At 40.4% G+C, this 21378-nt stretch overlaps 1 protein-coding gene across 2 annotated transcripts in view; it reads right to left on the reverse strand.

Annotated features, from left to right (window-relative positions):
• Positions 1-15531, reverse strand: part of FNBP4 (formin binding protein 4) — a 36977-nt gene extending 21446 nt beyond the window's left edge. Inside the window, exons 1-9 of one of the 2 annotated variants that reach the window (XM_002921651.4) lie at positions 15188-15531; positions 14100-14192; positions 10251-10387; positions 9080-9266; positions 7031-7178; positions 6783-6903; positions 5064-5405; positions 3902-4112; positions 256-377 (exon numbers count right to left, since the gene is read on the reverse strand). In XM_002921651.4, coding sequence (XP_002921697.4) covers positions 256-377; positions 3902-4112; positions 5064-5405; positions 6783-6903; positions 7031-7178; positions 9080-9266; positions 10251-10387; positions 14100-14192; positions 15188-15416 — 1590 coding nt within the window. In that variant the 5' untranslated portion in view covers positions 15417-15531. Of the gene's footprint in view, positions 1-255; positions 378-3901; positions 4113-5063; positions 5406-6782; positions 6904-7030; positions 7179-9079; positions 9267-10250; positions 10388-14099; positions 14193-15181 lie in introns of both variants that reach the window. The other variant, XM_034644696.1, reaches the window with a different exon arrangement.
• Positions 15532-21378: the final 5847 nt, after the last annotated feature.

Genomic DNA, 21378 nt, shown 5'->3' on the forward strand with positions numbered 1-21378 from the left:
GCTGTTATTGCTTTCCAATGAAGGCTTACCTTTTAAGAAAGCAATTAATGCATTTAGAATTTTAGATAATTTCTTTGCAACAAGTCAGTCTTATAATTCAGTGTTCCAGCCTGAAATATGACCTTTTCACCTAACTACATAAATCATTTCTATATAGAGATAAGTAAAGGTCACTGTACTTGCTAACAGAGAATGTACTTTAATGGCTGCCCAATTTAAAAATATTTGTCAAGCTGTATTAAATAATACACATACTTTCAAATCCTGTTCTTCTTCTTTAGGCGCTGTCTGTACTTTTATCTTCTCTGGAGATTCTTCTACCTCCATCTCTTTGTCTGAATTCTCATCTATTTTTTCTGAAGTGTCAGCACCAACTACTACAAAAGAAACCATGTGAAATTAAAGGACCAATACTAACATAGTATCCCATATATATTTTCTTACCCCTGTAGCAAAGATATTTGAAAAAGGTTATTAGTTCTTTTTCCTTTGCCTGTTTTCCTTATTAAAGAAACCCTAATGACTTATCTACCTACTGTCTTTATAAAGCCAAAAAACTTTATCCTTTATAATCACGTTTCTTTAAAGGTCTATAAATAACAATTTGTTTTACGTTACCCTGTAGTCTCTGCTTTCCCTTTCTCTTCATCTGTTTAATTTTTCTAATCTCCTGTTCCAGGATACCACTGCTTTAATTACTTGTAAAGGCTACATATCAAACCCAAGATATATATCCTTGTATAAGGATATATAAGGGTTCTTTATGAATTGGGTTTTGAAAAAAAGGCTTTTAAAATCAGAGGAACATAAATTTTAAACTACCTGATAACCTTATTTCTAAACTGGTTAAGACCTATGGACAATCTTTATTGGACGCTCCTACTCTTCTGGTTGGTGATGTCTTGTTAGTGGGAATCATCAAAAGAGAAGAAGCTTACCATCAACTTAAATGGAGTAACAGATATGAACCCTGGTATGTTTGCTTACCACCTGCTTACCAAACTAACCCACATATACAATGTAAATCATTCTGTCATGAGACTATCAGTAATTTTTTTAAAAAAGATTTTATTTATATATTGAGAGAGAGAGACAGCCAGCGAGAGAGGGAACACAAGCAGGGGGATTGGGAGAGGAAGAAGCAGGCTCCCAGAAGAGCCTGATGCGGGGCTCGATCCCCGAACACCGGGATCACGCCCTGAGCCGAAGGAAGGCGCTTAACGACTGAGCCGCCCAGGCGCCCCAGCCACCCAGGCACCCCTATCAGTCATTTTTTAAGAAAAATAACCAATTTAAGTTTTTTCTTGACTCTGGTTAATCCTTGATCTAAAGAAGTAATGTGACCTTTAAATCACTTTCAACAGCTTTTATTAGCCTCAAGGTTTATCTTAAGTACTTAACCTCATCATATAATGGCCTTGTTCTTTATTTATCATTAATACGCCTGCATTTTCAAATTGAAACCAACCTCTCTCTCACTTATTGGTTTATAATTCACTAGTATATTAGACATCTTACATTTGGTGGTAGGTACAAGAATTTAACAATTTATAGCATCACCAGAGCTCTAAGACTAGAATATATATATATAAATATATATATATATTATATATATGTATATAAATATATATATATATATATTATATACATATAATGCTTTTAAGATTTTTTTATTTATTTGAGAGAGAAAGAGAGCATGAGCAGATAGAGGGGCAGAGGAAGAGGAAGAGGCTGACTCCCCACGGAGCATGGAGCCTGATGCAGGGCTCGATCCCAGGACCCTGAGATCACAACCTGATCTGAAGTCAGATGCCCAACCAACAACCACCCAGACACCCCTAAGACTAAAATATTTTAGAGGACAATTAGTATCTATCAAATTAAAATGTATATACCCCTTGACCTAGCAATATATCTCTAGGAATCTATACTGACACTAAAATCTACATAAAGACATATATACCAGGATGTTTATTATAGCATTGTCTTTTTTGTTAAGTGTCATAATAAATATAAAGGATGAAGTAAGCACTCAAGTAACTACAACCCAGCAGTATGAAGGACTATCACTGGCACTCCTGAAGTTCACAGTGCCTCTGCTATCATATCCACACCAGACATAATGATCTCTACTCCAATGGTGTAAGTACTTTCCTTTAGTTTCATCATGGATGGTTCTTTAAGCACAGTATTTTTGCCTATTTTCCAACTTATATAAACAGAATGTTAACATATGCATTCTCCTGTAGCTTTTTAAATTCAATACTACTGTTTCTTAGAATCATGTTGATGCATACTAATTGTAGATCATTCATATTTCACTGCTGTTTAGTATTCAATTGCAAGAATACATTAGAATTGGGGCATCTGGGTGGCTCAGTTGGTTGGGCATCTGCCTTTGGCTTAGGTCACGACCTGTGATCTCAGGGTCCTGGGATCAAGCCCTGCATTGTACTCCCTGCTCCGTGGGGAGCCTGCTTCTCCCTCTGCCTCTGCCCACCTACTCTCTGCTCGCGCTCTTTCAAATAAAATCTTAAAAAAAAAAAAACAAAAACCTAATAGAATTTATCCATTCTATCTTGGATGAACATTTGAATGGCTTGTAGGTATTACTGGATAATACAAATGCAATATTATTTTGAAGAGTTAAACATGGACACAACTTAAATGTCCATTGATGGAAAAGAGTTAAAGGAAAACATCTATACCACTTAGAGGTTAAAAAAAATAATTTAAATGTTTTAAGTGAAAAAAAGTATGTCACCTAAAAAAAAAAAAGAAAAAAGTATGTCACAATCCATGTGGTTAATCTCATTTATGGCAAAAATTACATATTACATGTATATATTACACATACATACACAACTAGAAAATGAACACAGAGGAAAAGGTCTAGAAGAATATAGTCAAAGGACAGAGAAAAGACTTTGGGGGTAGAGAATGAGAATAGGAAAAAGATGAAGGGGGACTTTTAGATTTCTACTTCATATTCCTCTATATTGTTGACTGAAAAGAAAAAATTCAAACAAGGATGCTTGCATTTACTTATTACTGTGTTTTTTATTTGTTGTTTTTTAACCATAAGCTATAAAGGTATCTTCTGTTAGGCTAAGCCAAACTAATAAGGTTTGGTGCTCAAATCTTACTGCTAATTTTCCACTACAGAATTAGGGCCAAATGGAGATTAAGATATTGGTTCTTTAAGATTTATTTATTTGAGAGAGAGAGAGAGAGAGAGAAAGTACAACCCGGGGAGAGGTAGAGGGAGAGGGAGAAGCAGACTGCCCACTGAGCAGGGAGCCCCATTTTGGGCTTGATCCCAGCAGAAGACACACACTTAACTGACTGAGCCACCCAAGCACCCCAAGATATCAGTTCTGATAATAGATTAGAAAGATGCAGCAGGATCTCTTCTACATTACCCTGAACAGAGATAAGCTGGGTCCACATGAAAGGACCAATCCATCTAAACAACTAAGCAGAGGCTGGGCAACCTGTACACAGAGAGAGCACAGATGACGCTGGGCTTGCCAGAGGTGGTCCTTGCCTGCCTTGCTTACCAACTGTAAACAGTGAGCTAAGGAGAGCCCGTAGGGTTAATACAGATCAAGACTACTGTAGCAGCATTTTTTAAAAAAGAGGAGTCAATCTTGCTTTTCTGCTTTTGAGATAGTCCCCAATCAGTAGTGAATCTACAACCCAATGGATGGCAACTCTTAACTCTCACTCCTCCACTAGAGGTGGAGTAGGAAAAGGAGAGAAGTGAAAGGAAGCTTCCTTTCTAGCACTCCCATAAAAGGGTAAGTGTTATCTCTTTCTTTTTGCTGAAGAGGCAATCAAAAAAGGGAAAGGATTTCCACTATCTCTCAACTCTGAAATTTTAAAGTAAAACACGAATTACCAGTTTCTCCATTTTCTGGAGTCTCTCGTCCAGTTTTGCTAGAACTCCGACTGGTAGATTCTGGACTTGTAGCTCGAACAAACATCTTCCATTTCCCCCTTTTAGACATAAGTCTACGCATTCCATCCTGAGATGCTGGCTGGCTGATGTCAGAACATGGACTAGACCCTGACACACTACCATCTCCTTCCTCCAAGGCTCGTAACTCTGCCTAGGATGAACATGACAACAAAGTTAGAGTGTCATTAGCTGTTTATCAACGTTTAAGCATTTGTGAATACCAAAAATGATAACCACATATTATGGGAATTAAAATCCTTTGAGGACAGTAAGTATTTAATACATTTTTCCATCAGAGCCAAGCATTATGCTCATATTTTTTATTAGTATCCAGTAAATCTTATTCATGATTGTAGTTGACAAATACCTATTTGAAGGGGATAGGTCCTAGAGATCCACTAAGAGACAAATTTTCCAATGTATGAACACAATAAAGTCTAACTTTGCTTGTCCCTCTCCATAGCTTCAAATTTGTCAAAACAGGGAAAGCTTCAAGAAGATATTGCTGTTATAACACCCATTAAGATTTTGCTTCATACTCAAAGTAGCAGTAGATGAAACTGTTCCAAGAAAAATCAGGGCAGAAAATAGGTAAAAATCAATTTCTCAATCAGGGAAGTTTCCTGTGGGCCATCTTTTTTGAAAGGAAAGCACATGAAATTATTGGTTCCTCTTAATTTTACAAGGCCCATTTAACTATGTGAACAATCCCCATGAGTGATCACTGCAAGTCAACCAGTATTTTAACTGTTGGGTTAAAAACCAAGTTATTATCAAGAATTTACAAAGCTCGTTTGTTAAGAAGCTAAATAAAAGATATATTATTCACTGTATCCATCTATCTTTAAATCAGAGCAGTATCAGTCTTTATTAGTTTGATAGTTGTTCTCTTTGATAGTTGTCAACTACCAAAAGTATCACCAGGAACCAAAAGAACTACAACTCCACAGTTCAAGTTTTTATTACAGAAGCTTAAACATACCTAGACAAAAGGTTAAGAAAAACAAAATCCCAAAAATGGCAGTAAACTGAGCACAACGATCCCAGGACCTACTAGTACTGAAGGGAGAAAAGGCATGTAACAAAAATTCTAAAACCTTACTTTTTTTCTTTCCAAAACAAGTTCCAGCTCAAGGGTATCTTGTTCCTCTTCTTCTTCACTCTCTCCAGATTGAACAACACTGCAAAGATCCTCCTGAGAAGGGTCTTCCATGTTGTCCAATGTAATTTCCTGTGGTTTTGCTATTGTTGCTGCTTCTTCTGCTGTTGTACTTGTTTCTTTCACTTCTGAGGCTGGCTCTGCTTCTTTACAAATCACTTTTCTTCTCCATCTCTCTTCTTCCTCTTTTATTCCCTCAGGCAACAAAGGAGCAAGCAGTGATGCTGCCACCCCTTTCTTCTCCTCCTCACTATTTGAGAGAGCCTGAATTCCTTCATTTACTTCCTGTAAAAAATAAAATAATCTCATTTATCTAAAAAAATAAATAAATAAAACACCTCACCTGAATACATATTCAATTTGTTCATGCCAAAAATGACTATATTTTTCAATCACTGGATTTTCTTTTCTTTTTTTTAAGACTTTATTTATTTATTTGAGAGAGAGAGAGAGAGACAGAGCATGAGCAGGGGGGAAGGTATAGATGGAGAGGGAGAAGCAGACTTCCGGCTGAGCAGGGAGCCTGATGCGGGACTCAATCCCAGAACCCTGGGATTATGACCCGAGCCAAAGGCAGATGCTTAACCAACTGAGCACCCCCAATCACTGGATATTCTTAAAAACCACTGACTACCAACAGATTAATACATATGTTTGTACCATTTTCCTTACATGAACATAATACAAACACTGTTACTTTAGGAAAGCAGTGTTTGAACTAGAACCTAGCTTTGGGTGGGATTCATACATATCCTCCTCCCTATTTTCCAAGTCTAAAGGCAGGTTAGCAGAAGCAGAATTTTAAAAAATAAGATCTGAGTTTTGTCAACTCAACATATGACTGGATAAATCTCCACCCTTCTGTATAATGACGTAACTTCACAGGTATGCTAGAAAGGTGATTTAGAGGAAAGTGAAATAATTCTAAAATGAAATGTGTGATTAAACTTAAAGTGCCCATTTCCTTCATTGGGGTAATATTTAATCTACTTCCCTCCTACAGTTATAAATACCAAATTATTCTGGAAGTGTGTGTGTGTTTATTATTTAACCAGCTCCACACCCAACATGGAGCTTGAGATCAAGAGTTGCATGCTCTACCTACTGACTTGGGTCAGTCAAGCGCCCCCTGAAAAGTACTTTTTACTATACTCCCCATTCAAACCCATCACTTAAAATTCAAGATAAATTAAAATTCAACACACGTACTACAGGGTACAACTTAATCTGTCTTATTGATGAAGCTATAGAAATGCTCATTTTACTAAAAATAGTTTTTAAGTTTTAAGGTAGCTTATCTTTTTGACAAAAATACAAAACAAAACAAAAAACTTATGTGGGGGCCCCAAAATAGAGCTATTCTGAAGCAAAGAAGGAGATCTGAAGCCCTGCCTGCTTGGCTGCTCCCACATCCTTCACAATGACTGAACGAGCCTCTGTGGCACACCCTAAAGTTCCAAAAAACCACTGAACTGGATAGCTGGTATAAATGCTACATATTAAACATAAACATTAGATTAAATAAAGCTTTAAGAAATCAGCATTTATCTTATTTCACAACTGGTTGTAAAATAGTAACAGAAGGCGTCTATACCTGTGCCAGAATAACAGTCAAATTCTTTAGATTTGAAATAAGCAAATGAGATAAATTGTAAAACTGACCTTTTTAACTTCTCGCTTGGCTATGACTGGTCCACTTTTACCACTGGAAATAGAAACGTTTTTCTCCTTAGTATACACGTCTGTATTAACTGCAAAATTAGCTTCAGCACCTGTTACAGAACTAAAAACAAAACAAAAAATATATATATAGACACAAACATACTTAACAAGAGAAACAGAAGGCAAATATTATCAACAAAGGATAAGACTCTAACTGCCTTCTTAGGTAATTTCAAGTCTATTCTTACCTGGGCTGATAATGTTGTAATCCCTGTACCTGGGTGGCAAGATACTGGGGTAACTCCCAAGTCACTTCATTTGTTTGTGTGTTCCAATAATAATAGCATCCTGTGTTCTCATCCCAGACTTCTTGCCAATCTCCCATCTCAATTCCAACTAGAAGAAAATAAAACAAATTTTAAAACACAAATTTCTCATCAACAAAACTAAAAACAACCTACTGAATGGGGGAAGATATTTGCAAATGACATATTTGATAAAGGGTTAGTACCCAAAATATGTAAAAAACTTCAATTCAACACCCAAAACCCAAATAATCCTGGGGTGCCAGGGTGGCTCAGTTGTTAAGTATCTGCCTTCGGCTCAGGTCATGACCCCAGGGTCCTGGGACCAAGCCCTGCACCAGGCTCCCTGCTCAGTGGGAAGCCTGCTTCTCCCTTTCCCACTCCCCCTGCTAGCATTCGCTCTCTTCCCATGTCTCTCTGTCAAATAAATAAAATCTTTAAAAAACAAACAAAAAAACCCCACAACAAACAAAAAACAAAAACCAAATAATCCAACTAAAAATAGGCAGAAGACATGAACAGACATTTCTCCAAAGATGACACACAGATGGACGACACATAAAAAAATGCAAATTAAAACTACAAGATATTACCCCACACATGTCAGAATGGCTAAAATCAAAATCACAAGAAACAGGTGTTGGTGAGGACATGGAGAAAAAAGCACCCTCTTACACTGCTGGTAGGAATGCAAACTGGTGCAGCCACTGTGGAAAACAGTATGGAGGTTCCTCAAAAAATTAAAAATAGAACTACCCTATTATTTAGTGAACACACTACTGGGTATTTATCCAAAGCATACAAAAACACTAATTTGAAAGGATAATACGCACCCGTATGTTTTTGGCAGCATTATTTATAATAGCCAAATTATGGAAACAGCCCAAGTATCCATCAATAGATAAAGAAGGTGGTACATATACACAATGGAATACTATTCAGCCATAAAAAAGAATGAAATCTTGCCACTTTTAACAACACAGAGCTAGAGAGTATAATGCAAAGCAAAATAAGTCACTCAGAGAAAGACAAATACCGTAAGATTTCACTCATGTGGAATTTAAGAAACAAAACAAATGAGCAAAGGGAAGAAAAGGAGAGACAAACAAACCAAGAAACAGACTCTTAACTATAGAGAACAAACTGATGGTTTCCAGAGGGGAGGTGGGGGTGGGGATAGGTAAAATCGGTAATGGGGATTAAGGAGTGAACTTATCATGATGGGCACAGAGTGATGGGCAGAATTCCTAAATCACTATACTGTACACTTGGAAACTAATATAACACTGTGTGTTAGCTATACTGGAATTAAAATTAAAAAATTAAAAAAAAAAAGGCACAAATTTCTCCACAATTCTGATCTCATATCCCAAGTCAGCTCTAAAGCCGTAACAATCTAACACAGGGTTCCTCAACATTAGCACTGTTAACATCTGGGCTGGAGAGTTCTTTGATGTGGTGGGGGCAGTCCTACGTGGTGTTTAGCATCCCAGGTTTTACCCACTCGATGCACTAACAATTTCCCACCCCCCACTGTGACAACCAAAAATGTCTTCAGACATTGTCAAATGTTCCCTGGGGGTCCAACTCCTCCTTCCCAAATCCTCTTTGCACACATGGCTTAAAAAAGCAGTCTGACAGTCCAAAAATGTATCTTGAACCCCAGAAGAATTTTTAAAATAATGGCTTTTATTATTCACTTGGCATAAACTGCAACTGCTTAAAAGAGCAATTTTCCCCCAATTTTTTTCAAAAGATACAATTATTATCCTAGTAATTCTTAGAGAAAACAGTTCTCCTTATCATATTCTAAACAATGTACTTAAAAGGCCAGAATCCTAAAGTCTGGGGCTAAAGGATAGGGGTTTTCATCTTTGGGAATGTCAATGCCTAGAACACCTTTAAAGACTGCACTTCAGATTTCTTTAAAATAAAAATCAAAGGATCAAAAAAAAAAAAAAAAACAAAAAAACCCCAAAGGATCAAACTTACCTCCTGCTAATGAACACTGAGTATCATACTGCCACCCTGCGGTCTGAGTTGAGTCCGTTCCATTTGTAGTAGTAGAAGAAAGGGCAGACGTTGCTGATTCCTTTGGCTCTGGTCGAGGTGGAGTTGGAGGTGGAGCAGAAGCTCCTACAGGAGCTGCAGGCTGAGGAGCTGTTATAGCATCAATCTCCTTTAGAATGAAAACATTAACAAATGCATTAATAACCTCAAAACCAGAAAACTGAAGAAATGACAAACGCCATAAAAAAAAAAACTCTAGGGGCGCCTGGGTGGCTCAGTCAGTTAGGTATCTCCCTTCAACTCAGGTCATGATCCCAGGGTCCTGGAATGGAGCCCCACATTAAGCCCCACATCGGGCTCCCTGCTCAGCGGGGAGCCTGCTTCTCCCTCTGCCTGCCATCCGCCTGCTTGTGCTCTCTCTCTCTGTCAAAGAAAATCTTTTTTTTTTTTTTTAATTTTATTTATTTATTCGACAGAGATAGAGACAGCCAGCGAGAGAGGGAACACAAGCAGGGGGGAGTGGGAGAGGAAGAAGCAGGCTCATAGCAGAGGAGCCTGATGTGGGGCTCGATCCTGTAAAGCCAGGATCACGCCCTGAGCCGAAGGCAGACACTTAACCGCTGTGCCACCCAGGCGCCCCAAAGAAATAAAATCTTAGGGGCGCCTGGGTGGCTCAGTCATTAAGCGCCTGTCTTTGGCTCAAGGCGTGATCCCAGTGTCCTGGGATCAAGCCCTGCATCAGGCTCCCTGCTCTGCTGGGGGCCTGCTTCTTCCTCTCCCACTCCCCCTGCTTGTGTTCCCTCTCTCACTGGCTGTCTCTCTGTCAAATAAATAAATAAAATCTTAAAAAAAAAAAAAAAAACTTAAAAAAAATCTTAAAAAAAAAATTCTACACAATCTGTTCTCAGCTTCTCGAATCTTCCAATTACTTAAAAGTTCCCCAAACCCTTTAATTCTCCATTTTTCTCCTCCTTACAACCTTTACAAAAAGAGAACGGAAGAGAGCAATGGGGAGGGACTAAGGAACAGAGATGGAAGGGGATAAGAAGGGGGGGGGAAACACCGAGCCTGACAAAAAAGTAGGCTAACTACTTGAGATCCAGGTCTCAAAGTGGCTTCAATAACTAAAAACCCAAACAAAAGCACCACTAACCGCTAGGAAGTTGGCCAATGTACTATCAATATCGGCTGACTGGTTTCCATTTGCCTCTTTAGACTGTGCTGGTTTTTCTGAAACATCACTCTCATCATCATCACTGTCAGCATATGCACCAAGTAGGCACAGGCCTCCTAGAAACAAAACAGTAAACAATGTTAATAACAACAATGCCAGTATGTCCCAGGAAGTACTCAAGAAAAAAAATATGACATGGTTCTTCAGAGTTTACATTTACTTTACTTACAGATTAGAGCACAACCTCAAAATCATCACTGAACTATCACAGAGAGGTATAAATTACATTATGCACTTAGAGCTAATAAATTCATTCACACAGCTGCTTGATATCCTTCTCAAAATACACAATCATCAACCACATACTCTCTGTCAAAATAGCACATGGTAAATCTTGATTTTAGAATTTGTTGCTTTATGTGTCCATCTCGAACAAGCAAGCCACTTAGGGTTTGGTATACGAAACAAAAAGATTTTTTATTTTTTTTAAAGATTTTATTTATTTATTTGACAGAGATAGAGACAGCCAGCGAGAGAGGGAACACAAGCAGGGGGAGTGGGAGAGGAAGAAGCAGGCTCATAGCAGAGGAGCCTGATGTGGGGCTCGATCCCATAACGACGGGATCACGCCCTGAGCCGAAGGCAGACGCTTAACCACTGTGCCACCCAGGCGCCCCCAAAAAGATTTTTTAAAACTAAAAATCTTTTTGAATGATTTTTCCTCAAACAAGAAGGAATAAATCATAATGGAATTCAAAGTGCTAGAATCAAAACAACAAAAATGCGGCAACTAATCATCAATGTCTTCCTCAAACTCAAGAGGTATCGGGTATGGCCTCTGTGATGGCTGCTATGTATGCCATTTCCTTTTGTACTACCTGTGGCCACTCTAATGTTATGGTTAAGCAAACATATATATTCTTCTTATAGATCATTTCATTAAAATAAGTACATTAAATGTTAAACTACAGCTAAAATTTTCAGCTATCAATAAGACTAAATTTCCCAGTACCTGGCAACATTCTATATTCTCAATAAATATTTGGTAAACAAACAGATTTATCAGAAAGTAAAATACAGTTTTATCAAAATTCCATAAATTGAGATAAATTGCTTCATTTATCATAGGAATTCACATTCATTGCTTGAGTCATATAAATCTAGCCTTCATTATTTTTAGTATACAGCTAAATTCTTGTATTAAATACCAATTTCTAAAATATTTAAAACTGGTTAGGAAGATTTTAATTTTTCTATGTTTTTAATTTTTCATTTTAATTTTTTCTGATTAGGAAGATTTTTTTTTTTAAAGATTTTATTTATTTATTTGACAGAGACAGCCAGCGAGAGAGGGAACACAAGCAGGGGGAGTGGGAGAGGAAGAAGCAGGCTCCCAGAGGAAGCCTGATGTGGGGCTCGATCCCAGAATGCCGGGATCATGCCCTGAGCCGAAGGCAGACGGTTAACGACTGAGCCAACCAGGAACCCCTGATTAGGAAGATTTTTAAGTGGATATCTGACAATGTTCCATTTTCCAGCTACCAAATATTTTATTTCTCATCCTTTTGGGGCATGTCAGTCAAATCTTCTGATTTTCTGAGTAAAAGGTAATAGCTTATAGCTTAGTAAAGGTAGTCATACAAAAAGAGGCCTTTCTGTATGAAAAAAATATGCACTTTAGTGTTCAGCACTATGTTTTTGGGTGGTGGCGGGGAAGATGGGAAATTTATATTTTTACATAAAAACACTTCTTACAGACAATTATATATATAATCATCCAGTTCATGAGCCTTTAACTCTACATCCTTTGGTAAAAGGTTCCAACCAGGTGAGCTGCATGGAATTTGATATAAAATTCCCCAAGCCGGGGTTGGTAGCTCCCTAGACTCAAAGTTGGTCTCACAGGCAATAGGTTTAGCCAAGGCCCCACCTATTCCTTTTTTCTTTACCTCAGAGCTTACACATCAAACCTTTTACAAGCTAATAACATAATGACTATTAAACAGCAAATAAATGAAAATGATTAAACCCAATATTTTGGGGAAATAGGCATACTAAATATTGTAGAGACAACATAAATTACTTAAGAATAATCTGGTTCCATATACCAAGACCCACAAAACTCTAGTTTCTTTCAGCTAGATAATTCCATCTTTGAGAATATAACCCCCAAAATAATTGAAAAATTTTTTTCACATAAAGCTTCTGGTAGCTTTATTTAAATAAATGAAAGCTGTAAACAACTCAAATACTCTCAAATAGGGGACTGGTAAAGCAAATTACAGCACAGTACCTAATGCAGTATTAATTTATGATTAATCAGACCATTACAGGATTACATGAAATAATGCTAAAGAGACAGAAAGTAATGCTTAAAGAATAAAAGCAAGATAAAAGCAAGTCATGAAATGCATGTAAGTTCTAATCACAAGAAAATTTAGTTCACCATTGATAAGGAACAGGCATGAATTTAATTTTTTATTTTTTTTTTAAAAGATTTTTATTTTATTTATTTGACAGAGATAGAGACAGCCAGCGAGAGAGGGAACACAAGCAGGGGGAGTGGGAGAGGAAGAAGCAGGCTCATAGCAGAGGAGCCCGATGTGGAGCTCGATCCCGCAACGCCGGGATCACGCCCTGAGCCGAAGGCAGACGCTTATCCGCTGTGCCACCCAAGTGCCCCAGGAACAGGCATGAATTTAGAGTAACACTGAATATAAAGTCATAATTATTATGTAAAATAACTTAATTAAAAAAATAAAATAAACAAAAGCCTCAGGGGACCGACCCCAGACTACCACTGAGATGTTGTTGCTACTTAAAATCAGAGGAAGCAAGGACACTCTTCAGAGTCATAGTCCTTACCAGTCTTTTTTTGAGAGGGGTGCTAACTGTTCAAACATCAATAAGCACAATTTGGAAATCAAATAGCTACATTAGGTAGAAAATTATTTCTTAGGTATATATCTTACTTAAGTTTCAAACAGTAACTGTGTCATATTTCTAGTAAATGCAACATCTGAACAGTTATAATCCTTTTGGTTATCGAAACTATTATCAATAGGATAAAAATATCATAGTCTATTGATCTAATTTCAGAGGCTAATCTCAATTTTTCCTTAGATAATTTCACATGCATATTACCACAATGTTCTTCGGCATAAAAATATTAAATATGCTTGCTCTACTATATTATAAAAACATATTTTAACAACTTTTTTTTTTTGAAGTGGCAAATGGGAGAAAGGAATGAGCATCTATTATTTCAGGTGTATTCATACAGCACAGAGAGAACTCCAAGCTGAAAAGAATAAGATTATTATCAGTTACAAGATATTAAGTACAAAACATATTTTGAACTTTCAAGAAATATAAAGAATAGAAAAAACTAACATTCTTGACACTTCCTATATATCCGAATATTCCTTCATGCTTAAAAAATACTTAATAAGAGCAATCTTCAGCTCCATAAATATTCGCTAGGTACCAATCAAAGCACTGTGCTGGAAAAGAAATGCACAGAATGAAAAGACATCCTTTATGTCTCTAAAGAACACCAAGCTAGTGTCCTAGAGCCAGAAAACTACAAAACAGCATCAGAAGAAAGGTAGTACAAAGTATCTTGGGAACAGAGAAAGAGCAACAACAAATTTTACTTTGGTTAAAGTTTATATACCTGCAAGCCCTCAGATACAAAAATTTTAAATGTCCACTTTATGGGAGAAATATAAGTTAGCAACACTGAAGCATTCAACAAAATACCTTACATACAAACCCAATTTGATCCTAATGAAAGACGTTGTAGAAAACATGAAAAAAAAATTGTACCTGTTGCTTTAACGGCTGTAGGTCTGGTGGTCATGACTGGTTTGGGAGGATTCTGAACAACTCTGGGAACCTCCACCACCACTTCCTGTTCATCTGGATTTAAAAAGGGAACAAAAGAAAACTAGTGTGCGGGTGGACCAGAGAAAACACTACAGGTGACAAAACAATCTTCGATTTGACCTTCCAAGTCTAAATTTCATCAATATAAAAGCAGGGTGTGTAAATTCATCACTGACCCCAAAAATCGGGAGATGATAAACAAGCATAGCTAGCCTCTTCCACGTGACTAGTGACTTTAACATTAAGAATATGATTATGGTACGTAAAAGCACATCTGAAATAATTTAAAAATACACACACACACACACCACACACACAAAATATCTCCGGGCTACCACTGGGCCTTTACAACAATACAGCTACAGCATTTTTTTCCCCTCCGCATGAGCTACCCAACGAGATTTTTTAGCGCCTGAAACGGTCGCGGCTTCTCGGGCATCGGGCCCCCGCAGCAGCGCTGAACAGTTACTCTTAATCCAAGTACCATTCTGGGGACAAACAAGTACTTGGGAACCCACCAGTTCCACTTCTGCAGGAATCTTGGGGATACCTGCCAATTTGGGGTTACGTTCGCTTTGGCTGGCATAATAAAATCGGTTTGCTCACTTCTAAAGGGTCCCTTTCGGTTTCAACAAAAACGAAGGTAAAAGCACATGACGTGTGTTAAAGGCCAGGTTCCTGGTCACGAGGCCTCGGACGAGAAGCTCGTACTTTCACAAATATCCCGTAAGTTATGCAAAGCCGAAGGTGCGCGTCGGGGAGACTCGGGATGCCAGGGCAAGCCCTGCACCAGAGATGGCGCCTCTCGGTCAGTCGGACGGGCGCGCATAGCGCCGCCGCCGGCCCCTTCCGCCGTTCTGGGGCCCACAGTGGTCCTCCCCTCGGGCCCCACGCAGCAGGCCTCGGATGCGGAGGAAGCCCGCCCGCCCGGGTTTCTCTTTTCCTCCCACGGCCCTGCCGTAGGCCGCAAGCCCCGAGCTCGAGTTTCGGACGCCCCACCTAAGTGACGGGGCCTCGCGCACCTTTACCTTCTGAAGGCGAGTCTTCCGGGACCCCGGCGGCAGTAGTCACCGTGTTTGTCGTCGTCGTCGTCGGTGGCGCCGCCGGAGCTGTCTGGCTAGGCGCCGCCACCGTCGAGTCCGGTTCCGTGTCGGGTTCCGGCTCCGGATCCCTGCCCGGCGTGTTGCTTCGGGGCCCCGGCGGCGAGAGCTGCAGGATAGGCCTGCGGCCGGGTACCGCCCGGGACTTCTTCCCCATCGCAAGCCTGAGCGCGAGCCGCGAGCGTCGGCCAGCCGAGAGGGGCGGGCGCTCCGCGCGGCGCTGCGTAATCAATATTCATGCACCGCGATACCGCCTCCGGAGAGAATCTGATTTTAACCGGCGGAGCGCGCGCCCGCGCAAGCGCCTTTGGTCCTTTACGCTATTCTGGCTACTCCCCATAGGGAGAAAGGGCGGGCTTTACCCACGGTGCTAGGCGATTGGCTATTTTGATCCATTGAAGGAGGCAATAGCCAATGGAGAAGGAAAAAGGGTGAGAATTAGGCCAATAGCGCGGAAGGGCCTGAGTTAGAAGGACTTTCCATTACGTCGGACTCCACCCATGCGTCTTTTGCGGAGTCTTTTCTTTATCCCCTCGTCCTCCATCTTGCCCCTCTTCGCGGTTGGCGTTTCGTTTTTTTTGTTTTTTTGTTTTTTGTTTTTGGCTTTTGGGAAAGTGTGCTTCTTTTCAGGCCCTTCCCAGAGGTTTGTCCTGATTATTGTGGCTTACTTTGGGTATGCTGTTGAACACTAAATAAAATAGCGGGTCTTTTATGCGTTTGTAAGTTTTTTCTTAGAGCACAAATTTGATGTCTCCTATTGGGTTGCTTATCAGCTGGAAAAAATCACTAGACATCGTACTGCATACAAGGAAAAATCCTAAATTGTTTCGATGGGATACAGGAGCTTACCCAATCTAGCCCATTGATATCTCAACCTCCTGTATTAGCGTTATCTTCCTTTAGAATTCTCCCCTCCCTGTCCCCTTCTTCCCTCCATCTGGAGGCAGCCAGTTGAACACCAGCTGGAATACAGTATCACATGGCAAAGCTCTCCATTTCTCAAGACCCAGAGCAGGCATTATCTCTCAACCTTGTATTTCATTGCTGAGCCCCTCCCTAGTGCTTGACATCCTACCGTTATATCCGTTATATCGCTTTCCTTCTCGGTTGATCTTAAGAAATTGAGTGGTATTTATTTTTATATCCCCAGCAGCTCAGTTCTTGCTAGAATAATACCTAACATTTATTGAGCGCTTACTATGTGTGAGGCACTGTCTGAGCGCTTTACAAGTACACCTGTAGGTGTGCCTGGGTGGCTCAGTGTTGTTAAGGGTCTGCCTCTGGCTTGAGGTCATGATCCCACGGTCCTGGGATCCAGCCCCACAGGTTCCCTGCTTAGCAAGGAGTCAGCATCTCCCCCTTCATCTCCTCCTCGCCCTGTTCGTGCTCACTTTCTTCTCTCTCTCTCTCTCAAAATAAATAAAATCTTGAAAAAAAAAAAACCCACCCCAATATAAGTGTATTTTATTCTCACCACAACCTTATATGGTAGATAACATTATCCATAATGTATAGATGATCCCTCAAATTTTTTTTTAAGATTTTAAAAAAGATTTTATTTATTTATTTGAGAGAGACAGAGATAGAAAGAGCAGTAGGGAGGAGAGGGAGAAGCAGGCTCGCTAATGAGCAGGGATCATGACTGGAGCTGAAGGCAGATGCGCCCCATTAAGATTTTATTTTTAAGTAATCTGTACACCCAAGTGGGGCTTGAATTTACAACCCTGAGATCAAGAGAACTTACCACCCAGAGATCACAAGTCGTATCCTCTATGGACTAAGCCACCAGGTGCCCCCAAATTTGTTTTGTTTTGTTTTGTTTTGTTTTAAGATTTATTTATTTGGGGATTCCGGGTGGCTCAGTTGGTTAAGCATCTGCCTTCTGCTCAGGTCATGATCCTAGTGTCCTGGGATGGAGCCCTGCAGAATCCGGCTCCCTGCTTATCGGGGAGCCTGCTTCTTCTTCTCCCTCTGCCATCCCCCCCCCCCCCCCCCCGCCACTTGTGCTCTCTGGCTCTCTCTTTCTCTCTGTCAAATAAAATATTTACTTATTTTAGAGAGAGAGGACATGGGAGGGGCAGAAAGGGAGGGAGAATCTCAAGGAGACTCAGCATTGAGCTCAGATCCTGACTTGGGACTTAATCTCCTGACCCTGAGATCAGGACCTGAGCTGAAACCAAGAATCAGACGCTTAACTGACTGCGCCGCCCAGATGTCCCTTAAGTTTACTTTTTAAAATAATGTCTACACTCAGCGTGGGGCTTAAACTCACGACCCCAAGATCAAAAGTTGCATGCTCTTTTTTTTTTTTTTTTAAAGATTTTATTTATTTAGAGACAGCCAGCGAGAGAGGGAACAGAAGCAGGGGGAGTGGGAGAGGAAGAAGCAGGCTCACAGCACAGGAGCCCGATGTGGGGCTCGATCCCAGAACGCCGGGACCACGCCCTGAGCCGAAGGCAGACGCTTAACCGCTGTGCCACCCAGGCGCCCCAAAAGTTGCATGTTCTTAAGAATGAATCCCAGCCAGTTTTGGGATGCAAAAGCCGTAAAAACAGTGACTTGTCCATTTTGTTCCCTGCTTATGAAATGCACTTTCTGGAACGTAAGCACTCAATTTTTGAATGAATATAGTGCATGACTATATACAGACTTGAAATAAACAGCAAGAGTTCTTTTCTTGTCTATGGGAGAAATATCTGGATTAGTGTCCTGAGTTTAGACTCCCAAGATTTCTGAAAAATTAGCAGCTAGAAGTGGGAGAATTTGCTGTTTTGGAGCTCTTTGCAGTTTTCTGACTTATTTTTTGAGGGAAGAGGCATTGGAATATAGTAGTTGTACATAGGAGTTCTGAAGCCAAATGTCTGGGTTTAAAACTCAGCTTCCGCGCCTTCCAGATGTGATTGCTTGGCCAAGTTTCTTAACAACCGTAAACTTGTTTCAGAACTGTAAAATGTGCCAGTAACAGTATTCATAGGGTTGTTGTGAAGTTTAAATTAGATTATAGTTTTAAGATCTTTGCCTTGTACCACGAACAAAATAAGGAATCATTATATGGTAGCTATTATTACTATTTTTTCATGAGTATTTATTTATATTTTAAAAAGGATTTTTATTCATTTGACAGAGAGAGATGGCAAGAGAGGGAACACAAGCAGGGAGAGTGGGAGAGGGAGAAGCAGGCTTCCCGCTGAGCAAGGAGCCCGTGGGATCTCTAACCCAGGATCCTGAGATCATGACCTGAGCCGAAGGCAGCCGCTCAAGGACTGAGCCACCCAGGTGCCCCAGCTATTATTACTGTTAATGAGTCTTTTGTTTATACAGAAATCTAGATGCTATTATAAAACTGGCTGGAACCAAGTTGAGATTATGAGCTAAACCAGAGTGTGCAGAAATGGGAAAGGTTTTTTCCCTTGGGGGAAACTTACATTTTTGGAGGTGACTGAAATAACTGTAATATTTATAACCAGGGTTCTCAACCCTGACTGTTCACAGAACCATCTGGAGAGCAAGTGCTAAAGCAGTATAAAAATCTAAATCAGGATTGGAGGTGGGAGTACAGAGCCCATATCAATTTTTTTCTTTTAAAGTTAGCTCTATGCCCATCGTGGACCCCAAGATCAAGAGCTGCAAGACAGCCAAGAATCCCAATATCAATTTTATTTATTTATTTATTTGTTTGTTTATTTAAAAAGTTGATTTATTTAGGGGCATCTGAATGGCTTAGGCAATTAAGCGTCTGCCTTCAGCTTAGGTCCAGATCTTGGGGTCCTGGGATCCAGCTTCTTCCTCTCCCTCTGCTCCCCACCTCCAATTGTGCTCTCTCTTCTCTTAAATAAATAGAATCTTTTTTTTAGATTTATTTATTTTTTATTTGAGAGGGAGAGTAAGAGAGAGAGAGAGCAGGAGCAGGGGGAGGAGCAGAGGGAGAGGGAGAAGCAGACTCCCTGCTGAGCAGGGAGCCCGATGTGGGGCTCGATGTGGGACTCAATCCAGGGACTCCAGGATCATGACCTGAGCTGAAGACAGACGCTTAACTGAGCCACCCAGGAGCCCTAAAATCTTTTTTTTTTAAGTTTATATATCATTTTAAAAATTAGTTTTAAGTTTTTTGTTTGAGTAACCTCTACACCCAAAGTGGAGCCCAAACTCACCACCCTGAGATCAAGAGTTGCAAGCTCTGGGGCCCCTGGGTGGCACAGCGGTTAAGCGTCTGCCTTCGGCTCAGGGCGTGATCCCGGCGTTATGGGATCGAGCCCCACATCAGGCTCCTCCGCTATGAGCCTGCTTCTTCCTCTCCCACTCCCCCTGTTTGTGTTCCCTCTCTCGCTGGCTGTCTCTATCTCTGTCAAATAAATTAAAAAAAAAAAAAAAGTTGCAAGCTCTTCTGACTGAACTGGTCAGGTGTCCCTATTTTTTTTTTTTTTAATAATCCCTACACCCATCCTGAGATCAAGAGTCTCATTCTCCTCTGACTAAGCCGGCTAGCCAGGCACCCCTATCGATTATTTTTTTTTAAAAGCTCTTTAGTTTATTCTGGGGTGGCTGGGTGGCTCAGTCGGTTAAGCGTCTGCCTTTGGCTAAGTGTCATGATCCTCAAGTCCTGGGATGGAGCCCCACATGGAGCCCCACATGGGGCTCCCTGCTCATCGGGGATTCTGCTTCTCCCTCCCCCTGCTCCTTCTCTCTCTCTCTCTCTCATAAATAAATACAATATTTAAAAAAATAAAAAATAAAAGCTCTTTAGGTTATTCTTTTTTTTTCCCCTAAAGATTTTATTTATTTATTTGACAGAGAGTCACTTCTTTTGAAGAAAAATCAGGCCTTATCCTTGTTGGCCAGGGACTTGAGCAGCTCTGGGTTGACTGAGATTTTTTGGTTGCAGTGATAATGTTGTTTTAGTAAAACCAAACTTCAGGGCTGACACTTGACAAGTGAAACCTGGGAAGAACAATCATTTAAATAAACATGTTTCAAATATATTTAGTTATAATTATATTTGGTGTACAATGGGGCAATGTCTTTACTTGGTATTTGAAGTTAACTTCAAAAGCTGACCTTCCTGAATCTGTTTTATTATTTTTTAAGGATTTTCTTTGTTTATTTAGAGAGAGAGCAGGTGTGTGAGTAGGGGGAGGGGCAGAGGGAGAGGGAGAGAGAATCTCAAGCAGACTCTGCACTGAGCAGGGAGCCGGACACAGGGCACGATCCCATGACTCTGAGATCATGACCCAAGCCGAAATCTAGTCAGATGCTCACCGACTGAGCCACCCCGGGGGACCCATTTCTGAATCCATTTTAAGGCTCTAGGTTTTGGAACTTCAAGAGGCCACCTACAGAGATGCACTGTCTCCAGGATTCCCAGCTTCAGTAGGTTAGATTGAGGCTTTGTGTGCGTTATCTAAATTATATCACTTATTCAGTCTCACCCCCTAGTACGTGCTTTTTGATCAGTTCAATTCTGATGATTCCTTCCTCTCCTCCCCTCCCCAAGTTAGCATCAGATTCTGCAGGTTTAGGGGCTCAGCTCCCCCACAGGACTGCCCTTACTGCAGAGGCCAGCTTTGAGTGAGGTTCCCCAGGACACTCATACTTTTGACTGGCTATAAAACTGGGGGTTCCCACCATCTCAAATTTGATAATTCTCTAAAACCATTCACAGAACTCAGGAAAGCACTACACTTATGATTACACTTTTATTATAAATGATAAACATAGGGTGAAGTCTGGGAGGGAGTAGAGAGCTCCAATGCCGCCTGCCTGCCTGCCTCTCTGTGGAGTTAGGGCATGTCACCCTCCCAGCACAACAAGGTGTTCTCCAACTGGGAAGCTGTGTTCAGCCTTGGTGTAGTTTTTACTGGGACTTCATTATATAGGTACGGTTGATTAAATCATTGCCCAGTGTGACTGATTGAATTTAATCTCCAGTCCCTGTCCTCCCAGAAGGTTGGCCTGGCCCAAAGTTCCAACCCTGTAATCACCATCACAGGATTGGTCCTCTTGGGAACTAGACCTATTATGAAGCTACCTAAGGGGCCTCCACTACTCACCTGATTAGCCTAACAGACTTCTATCACCCACGAAATTCCAAGGTTTTTGAAACTCTCTGCGAGGAATCAGGG

This window comes from Ailuropoda melanoleuca, chromosome 16, assembly GCF_002007445.2.
Source record: "Ailuropoda melanoleuca isolate Jingjing chromosome 16, ASM200744v2, whole genome shotgun sequence".
Classification (NCBI taxonomy): domain Eukaryota; kingdom Metazoa; phylum Chordata; class Mammalia; order Carnivora; family Ursidae; genus Ailuropoda; species Ailuropoda melanoleuca.